This window comes from Parasteatoda tepidariorum, chromosome 4 (genome assembly GCF_982258835.1).
Source record: "Parasteatoda tepidariorum strain Cologne lab strain chromosome 4, Ptep-v5.0, whole genome shotgun sequence".
In the NCBI taxonomy this organism is placed as follows: domain Eukaryota; kingdom Metazoa; phylum Arthropoda; class Arachnida; order Araneae; family Theridiidae; genus Parasteatoda; species Parasteatoda tepidariorum.
This window is the reverse complement of record NC_141758.1, coordinates 57,773,378-57,783,098: the sequence shown is the minus strand read 5'-3', so window position 1 is coordinate 57,783,098 and position 9,721 is coordinate 57,773,378. Positions and strand designations below refer to the sequence as shown.

Genomic DNA, 9,721 nt, shown 5'->3' with positions numbered 1-9,721 from the left:
AATGCAAGTATTTTCATATGCGGATAAAACTTGATAAAAATGGTTAGCATGATAAATCTCTTATATACTGTTTAAAATACCAATAGTGCGAAGAAAAGCAAATATGTTAGGATGATGGTTTTCATCTAACAAGTCTTTTATGCATAAAATGGAGCTACCAAAAAAGGTGAGGCGAAGCTGGTTAAAACATGGACAAAGTATTAAAATGTGATGAATCGTGAGTAAAACGTTGCAATCGTTGCATTTGGGAGGCGGTTCTCCAAATAGCAAATGAAGGTGAGTAAGTCGAGTATGTCCTACTCGCAAGCGGGTGAGTTTGACATCTGCCCTGCGCATGTGCAATGCAGGCCAAGGCTCCAAGGTAGGTTTAACAGAATGTAATTTGTTTTCGCCTTGCAGGTCCCAGTGTTGCTGCCATAAACACTGAACAAGTTTGCGAATGTGGTTTTTTAAATCAGAAAATGGGACAGATAATGTTATTGGAGAAGAGGCAGATTGTGCAGCAGAATCAGCTTTGTCATTTCCTTTAATACCTACATGACTGGGAATCCAGCAAAATAAAATTTTAAAACCCTTCTTGTATAGAGAAGTCAATATATGTTGAATAAAAATTTAAATTGGATGAGCTTCGTTTCTCACATGTTCTATCTGTCTTAAAACACTCAAACTATCCGAGTATATACAAAATTTTCTAGCCGAATGCGAAGAAATGAGTCTTAAAGCTAAAAGGATCGCAAATGCTTCCGCTGTAAAAACAGAGCAAATTGCAGGAATGTCGTAGCTGTAAGTAATATCAGCCACAACAATCCCACAACCAACATGTCCAGGGAACTTAGATCCATCTGTAAAAACTGCTATGTATTGTATATACTGATGACGATGGAAAGTGAACAGCTGTTGAAAAATGCTAGGTGAGACATTAGACTTACTGTATGACACAAATGAACAATCAAGATAATATGAGGAAATAGTCCATGGTGGGATGAGAAAATAATTTACAGATTGCGATGGTATATCACAAAAATCAAATGTCTGAATGAGTGATCGCATGCGAGAGTTAAAAGGTGGTATATATGAGGGTCGTGCATCATATAATCGTTGTAAACTTAGTGGAATAATCTCACGTCGAAGAGGGTTCGATGAAGATGACATGACGCGAGAGTAAAATGTCAAACAGAGCTGCATGCGTCTGAAATCGAGAGAAGGTTGATGACACACAGCATACAAACTCTCAACAGGAGAAGTGCGAAACGCTCCACTACATATGCGTAACGCCGTATGATGCACCGTATCTAGACGTTTTAAGTTAGATGCAGATGCCGTTCCATAGACAGCACAAGCGTAATCTAGGCGTGAAAGTATTAATTCTTGATACAAACGGAGTAAAACTACACGATCCGCACCCCATAAGGTATTTGAAAGTACTCGCAACATATTTAAGGTTTTCTCACATCGTTTTCTCAAATGTAAAATATGAGGTAAGAAGGTGAGTTTTTCATCAAAAATTACACCTAAAAATTTTGTTTCTGACACAACTGGTATGACAATATTATTAATGGAGATTACAGGATGAAGATGAATGTTACGCAACCGACAAAAGTGAATACAAGAACATTTATTGGGTGAGAGACTATGCCCGTTTCGATCACACCATTCTAAAATCTTATTAACAGCAAGCTGCAGTTGACGTTCGATAACGCGCATATCTGATCCTGTGCATGACACATTTAAATCATCAACATAAAGTGAACCAAACACGGTAGGTGTTAAAACGTGCAAGATGAGCGAAACATGAACAATGAAAAGTATGACGCTTAAAACACTGCCTTCAGCCCCCTTCTGCCCCTTCTGCCCCCGACTGCCCCTTCAGCCTGAATAAAAAGGTCGGAAAATGTAGTACCTAATTTTACCCTAAAATACCGTTTCAACAGGAAGTTTTTCAGGAAGATGGGTAAATTACCACGAAGTCCCATATCGTAGAGCGTCTTGAGGACTCCGTATCGCCATGTCCGATCGTAAGCCTTCTCAATATCAAAGAAGATAGAGACAAAATGGTTACGTCGGACAAAAGCGTTACGAATTCGAGACTCAAGAGCTATAATATTGTCAATTGTGGACCTACCCTTCCGAAAACCGCTCTGGAAATCAGGAATATGATGGTTCTTTTCCAGATAATACACAAGGCGAGCGTTGACCATGCGCTCAAGTGTTTTACCGAGACAGCTGGTTAACGCTATAGGGCGATAATTAATTGGGTCTTTTGAATCTTTGTTTGGTTTTAAAATAGGTATTACAATAGCCTCTCGCCAATTTGAAGGGTACGCATATTCCTTCCAAATTCTATTAAAAAGGATAAGTATGTTAGATAAAGACGCAGTATCCAGATGGCGGAGCATGTGGTACGTAATTCCATCTAATCCAGGGCTCGTGTTTGCAGCTGCTGATAATGATCGCTGTAATTCTGCAAAAGTAAAATCATGATTATATGGAAATGATTGGCGAGTATGAAAATGGATATCGTGGCGTTCAGCATTACGTTTATGATTTTGGAAATCTAAATTATAGCTATCAGGACTTGAAACAGCAGCAAATGTCTCTCCAAGTATGTTGCAAATATCGGCTGGATTTGAGAAGGTGGTACCGTTCTTTACAAATATAGGGTAATGAACATCGCGATATATGCCATTTGCTCTCTTTACTCTCGACCAGACTTGTCTGGGAGATGTCGTAGATGTTACTGATGACACATATCGCTTCCAAGACTCCCTCTGACTATTGCGGCGGATCTTGCGAGCAAACGCTTTGGCTCGTTTGAAAGCCAAAAGGTTTGTCGTTGAGGGGTAGCGACGGAAAACATTCCAAAGCCGTTTCTGCTCCTTGTAAGCAGTGCAACACTCTGGACTCCACCAAGGCTTACGATGACGAGGAAGAGAACTCGAAGTCTTTGGAATACTGTCTTCAGCAGCTTGCATAATCACAGATGTTACTGCCTCAACGGCAGTATTTAAGTTGTCCTGTGTTACTATGGTATCGGTGATTTGAGCTAATTGAGAGAATTTAGGCCAGTTAGCGCGATGATATATGAATGTTGATGGTCTTGAGTTTATAGGAATGCTAATGGAATATGAAACTATAAGTGGAAAGTGATCGCTGTTATGAAGATCGTCACTAACAGAAAAGTTCATGAAAGGCAGGAGTACAGGTGAACAGAATGCTAAATCGATAGAGTGAAAGGTTCGTGTAGGTGAATGAAAATATGTTTCTTCACCTTGGTTGAGTAAGCAGAGGTTATGATCCTGAATTAGTTTTTCAATTTTCCGTCCTCGATCATTGGAATCTGATCGACCCCACAATTCACTATGTCCATTAAAATCACCAAGTATTAGAAAAGGTGAAGGTAACTGATTAATCAACGAATTTAAATCTGTTTGAGAAATTGAAGCATGCGGAGGCAAATAAATAGTGCAGACGGCGAGTAAAACATTTGTGTGAACTTGAACAGCTATGGCCTGTAATGAAGTTGACAAAGGAAATTGAGTTGATGGTAAGTAGTTAGAAGTTAGGATGGCAACACCACCATTAGGCTTGCTGCCACCACTATGATCTTGTCGAAAACAAGAAAAATTGCGCAAGCGAAAAGTATCCGATGTAATTAGATGTGTTTCTTGAATTGCTATACATATGGGTTGATATTTAAAACTGATGTCTTGAACATCAGAAAGTTTATTTTTTATTCCACGACAATTCCATGAAATAAAACAAATAGACATTATGAAAATGATGAGGATGATTTCATATGAACGTCAGATGTAGGGGGACAGTCAACGAAGCATTCTTCATCGGAAGAAGGATGCAATGAAAGCTCAAAATCATCATTTGAATTTTGTAAAACAGCAGAAGTAGGTTTATTTATATATTGTAGATATTTCGGATCTTTTTTCTTACGTGACTGACCTGGCTTTTGACTTGGCGGTAATTTTGTAATTGGTATTTTGGTATTTGATCGTTGTTTTGGAAAAGGGTGACAGTTTTCAGTTTTAGAAGTTTTTGAGGGAGGTGGTGATGTTGTCCTCTGGGATAACGATGGGTTAATAAAATTAAATTTTGGTTTTTCAGATGTTTGCTTGTTTTGTTGAAATATTGTTACCTTTGGAGAATCTGTCTGCGTACTGACAGAGCAATATGTAGTTTTTATAGCCGCAGAATAAGACACGCCTGGACGGGGTGTACGGGCGGTGATTATTCGGCGGGCTTCAGTAAATGTAATGTTTTGTAGGACTTTAATTGATTGAATTTCCTTCTCTTGAGACCATTTTGGACAACTTCTGGCATAAGATGCGTGATCACCCTTGCAGTTGATGCAAAGAGGTGGCAGCTCGCAGGAAGTGTCCTCATGGTCTGTACTAGAGCAACGGGCACACACCGGTCGACCACGGCAAGATGTTTTGGAGTGCCCAAACCTTTGCCACTGATAGCAACGCAAAGGATTTGGGATATAAGGTCGAACCGGGCAGTTCATCCAAGCCATTTTGACTTCAGATGGCAGTTTAGGTGAGGCAAAAGTCAGGATGAGATGTTTTGTAGGGATGAGTTTGCCCTCCCTACGAATCTTAATACTTCGGATATCAGTAACATTTTGAGATTTTAGATTTTCTAAAATCATTTCTTCTGTATCGTTAAGGAATTCCATTTCAGATATGACACCGCGCGAGGTGTTCAACGATTTATGAGGCGTTACAATTACCTTAAATGAACACATAGCTTCACACGTTGATAATATAGTGGCTTGTTTTGAAGAGGAAACTTCAACTAACAGGTCACCTGAACGTAGCTTTTTAACAGAGGCAACTTCCCCCAGGATGGAAAGAAGTGCCTTGTGAATCAGGAATGGCGAAACGTTTGTGAATGAAGTGTTGGGTATATTTGGGTTGGTCAGAGAAATCAGAAAATAACGAGCGTAATCACATGGTACAAGAAATGTTCCGCTGTTTTTGCATTGGTGTGCGGAACTCAACACCGTACTATCTTCAGCCATAGAAAATGAAAAACAGTTCTACTACCAGCGGCATCACCCACCACGGAGTCCTACAAAGGGGATGCAAGTAACAAAATTTGTCACTTAACACCGATGCTAACCAATAGCTATACGTCCATGAGTCACCCCTGAAACAGCCTCCACCCTTAACGAGGTGCCCAGTAAGTGACCCCGGACTTGACCCTAGTCAACAGATGACGATTGTGACCAGCCGATTGATGCACACAGGCCAATATGCACCTCCCGTTTACCTGAAGCACGGGCCAAAGCAGTGTATTGGGGTACCAAGATGCCCCTCAACTGCCAGGATCCCCTTTTCCAGGGACACGGGTCTCCACGCACGGCGAACACGTGGGTGGTTTCTTCCCATCTGGGTCCGACACAACAGGATGGTATTCGAACACAGACAAAAAGCCCTTACCAATAAATTCGGCAACCACGACTAGGGGGAAGAGAAAGGAGAAAGTAGGAGAAAAGGGAGAGGAAACGGAAGTGAGGATAGATCACTAGGGTACCCCGGGGCGTGACTCCCTGTATTTACCTAAAGAAGGTAAACCCCCTCAGGGGGTCATAATGAAATGGATCTTCGGAGTGTATATATATATATATAATTAGACACTGTTGAGATGACTGAAGCACTTATTTTCATTTTAAGTAACACTTTTCAAAAAATACATATCTGCATCAATTAAGATGTTAGCAATTTACACTCATACACTGTGAGAAAGGGTGTCTCAAAATTCAACAAAAATGTGTCAAAGTAGCTCCAAATTCGAATGGAGTCGAATTTGAAGGCATTATGTATTCATTAATGTGCATAGTGACATGTTCAAAACAGAATATACTCTTTTTTGAGACTATTTCCAATTCTGTTTTAACTACAATTTATTTCAAATGAGTTCATGATGTGTCACCTTTGAGACGATGCGCTTTTTGTTCAAAAATGAATATATGCTGTTTAAAGCATGTAACTATACAAATAAGTGAGAATATAGTTTTTTCAATTACGACTATGCTTGTTTCTATGCTATTATGGTACATGCCAGTTCAATTTTGAGAACTTTTTTTTTCACAGTTTAAGAGAGTCAGAAGAAAAGAAATTGAAAAATACATTAAGAAACAACCCTGTTACATCTTTCATATCATTAAAGGTTCTTTCATTTCATTGTAAAGCTTCCAAGAAGATCATAACAGCAGAAGAAAAAAAAATCATACTTCAAAAACATTCCCTTAAATGGAAAAAAAGCAGCTTTCCGCAGACATGTTTTGGTGTACTAGGTGTAATGAAAATGGTATTAGACTAAAAAGAACTGTACTAAACAGGGCCGTGAGAGTTGCCTACGTCTCCGAATAACTTACCTTTAAAAACAAACTTTTTTTTTATACATAAAATCTTACAATGAAAAATCAAATATTTTTTATGAAGCATTGTTATGAAACATTATACAAACTGTTCGATTTATAACGGTAATTGCTTATATTTTTCTGGAATTAGTTACATATTAACTCGCTTCAGCAAAGCATCAAAACTGTTTTACAAAATAAAAATATATCCTTATTTTGGGACAGTAGAATTGCACTTTAAATTTTGGATTGCACTTTAAGGACAGGATTGCACTTTAAATTTTAGAAACTCTTGTTAATTTAAGAATTAACAAGTTTCGGAAATTTAAAGTGCAATCGATTTTTAGCAATTTGATATGATTTTATTTATTTATTTATCTATTCATTTTAAATTTGGGTTTAATCGATATCTAAAAACTTCACGTTTGCCTCAGGTGTAGACTATAGTAATAGATCATTTGTCCTTTGGTAGCCAAACAGTATCTGCAATTATTTGCAATTTACCAAAAACCTTTCGACCTAAAACAATCAAGTTCTTTTTAATTAAAATTTTATTTATATACTTGTGTAATATTTTGCAGTTTGTTTCGGCAAATTTCAAAAATAAACTATTATTTTCATTTTAAATTATTAGACGAGAGTAAATTTCATTTAGCAATCAACTACTGAGCAATAAAATATCTTGAAATAAACATTTTTATTTCTATATTCTATGCCGAAAACGGAAAGTTTATCAATAAACTAAATATAATATCAATAAACTAAATATAATATAATGTATAATAATTTGTAATTTATATATTTACAAACGCTTTTTTACTACCACATTTCTTTTAGTAATTTAATTTTTCCAGACACGCATATATTTCTAATTTAGCATTGAACAAAATAAGTTAGTAGACTTCTTTATTACTTATTTCATTGGGTCATATTGTCCCTATTCAAATATGGACTTAACATGTATATATTCAAGCATGGACTCAAATTATATAGAATAATGATATTTAAAATTTGAATTTTTTTAATGTACTAGGAATCTCCTTTCACCATTTACTATGATTATTTTTAAGTAATATTTTTTTTGCCAAAATTTCTTGAAAAAAGTAAAGATCATTTTCTTAAAAAAATATTGAATCATAATACTTTATTTATATAAGCACATTTTGTAAACATGTTAACCGTGACAAAATGAACGATTTCCTGTATGAAAAATAATTTAGTTGGAAAAATATTAAACTTAAGAAAACAGAATGTGAATTATAAAAATAAGTGCGACAGATTTCGCAATTTTACTCGTTAACGATAAATAAAGATTTCAATCTATCAATTCAAACAGAAGTGGAAATTTTACAAAAAAATTATTACAAAAGCTAAGAAGTTATATCTGGCGAAATATAATCTCTCCCTATCTTACGTGTTTCCTAATTTCGACATCCTATCAAGCCTGAGTATATAAAAGAAAGATCTCGAGAGAGATAAATAAAGGCGATGGATATCGGGACAATATTTAAAGTTAAAAAAAACGAAGATAAATGCTAGAAAAATACTCAAATTTTTAAGGAAACTAGCTTTAATTTCATGCCAACCAGACTGTGCAGGGGTTAGAAAACAGACTTTGCATCAGAAAGGTTTTGGGTTCGAATCCCGGGGAAGGCACGGATGTTCTTATATTCTCTGTACTATCTGTCCTAACTGTGAAAGCAACGCTGGCCCACATAATATGGTGCCCCTGAGAGAGTGGCTAACAAATCTGCCCTTCAGTTGCCAGCATTGACGAAAGGTCATTTCCCAGGTAGGCATTGGAAAAAAAAGCTTTCATTTCATAAAAAAAGGACCCTTTCAGTGCTTCAAACAACAAGTTTAACAGTTTTTGATTTTTGAATTTGCAAACTAACGTTAACTTTTTTATTCCATCGTATCCCACCACTTCCTAACTATTTACTTTCAAGATTCTTAAATGTCATAGTTTTTCAGCAGCAAAACAAAAAGTAACAAAAAGTTAAACATCCAAGACAGTGATAAGGTCTTTTGCTTTTTTTTAAATATCCATAGAGAGCCAAATTTTAACTATTTCGTTAAAAAAAGTAATAGTTAATAATTAAAAAAAAGCCTCCAATCCTTAACAATGTCATTTATTTCCTCTGGTTCTTGAACTATAATGTTTTACATTTAATTAAAAGGAAGTTTAATTTATGAAAAGGAGAGAGGGTACCATTAAAAACTTTAGCTTGAATAAACAATAGAACATCTTTAGCGTGAGACTGCTTTAATGGGTAAAAGACTACAGTGTCTGAAGTTACAGACCTAGGAACAGTGATTGATTATTTATTTCCTGGATGCACTAGCAAGGATATTAACCCCTTTCTATACGTCATCGACCGAGTAGAAGTGCAAGAATTCTGGAATTCGTGAGAATGTTAGGATTCTTAAAGAATTTTAATACCCGTCTCCCCCGTATTAAAATATATTTCCCTAACTTTAAAATCCAATTATGCCTAAATCAGAATTTTTCAATGATGTTTCGACAATTGCTTAAAAATATCAGCTGGAAAAAAAAATTATAAAATATTAAGTTTTTTTAATTTGAAAAAGGTGAAAAATCGGTAAAATGAAGAAATTAGTCAAACAGCAATTAAAATATAAAATTACGTAAAGTGATATTGTATTTCTGAAATTTAGGGAAGGAAAAATTAAATGTCCTTCCGATCTCGAATGTTGGAATAAATTTGTATAAATATCAAATGAATTTTATATTATTCTATATTTTATAACCGTTGTTGAACAGCCGACCTAATTTTATGGGTTCATAACTACTAATGTTCAATTCCGTAGCCTTGTCATTTTGAACCCAATCCAGAAGACATGAAAACTCCTTGATAGAGCAATGGCAGAAATTTGCCTTCGTGGAGGACTGTTTGATGGAGATAACCTGCATTTGCGTTACATGGAGAGGAAGACCACGAGAACCTCCCACAGTTAGTCTGACGGTAAAGGGACTCCAACCCATGATCCGTTTACCACAGAGGATATTTCACGTCAGCACTGTGGTCGGTGCAAGCCGGATGCGGAATTCGTATCGAGCGGGATTCGAACCCGGTTCACCTCAGTGGAAGGCGAACGCCCTATCCCTTGAGCCAAAACTTCCACAACTCCCATGTATCACTTAAGAGAAATTTGTTCCAAATAAAAGCGAATTTAGTCTTCCGTTACACCCACATCGCATAGTTTAAGGTTGATTTGCATACGCTTTTTTTTAAAGACCATAAACTTATTTACTAAGATATATTTTATATGCAACTAATTAAATTTATGAATAACTAATAAACTGAGACAAATAACTAC

The 9,721-nt window shown here is 36.2% G+C and overlaps 1 protein-coding gene across 1 annotated transcript; it reads right to left on the bottom strand.

Moving 5' to 3' along the window:
- Positions 1–612: 612 nt before the first annotated feature.
- LOC147810981 (uncharacterized) lies at positions 613–1,704 on the bottom strand. Its single transcript, XM_087162178.1, has one exon. The coding sequence runs from the start codon at positions 1,702–1,704 to the stop codon at positions 613–615; it is 1,092 nt and encodes a 363-aa protein (XP_087018304.1).
- Positions 1,705–9,721: the final 8,017 nt, after the last annotated feature.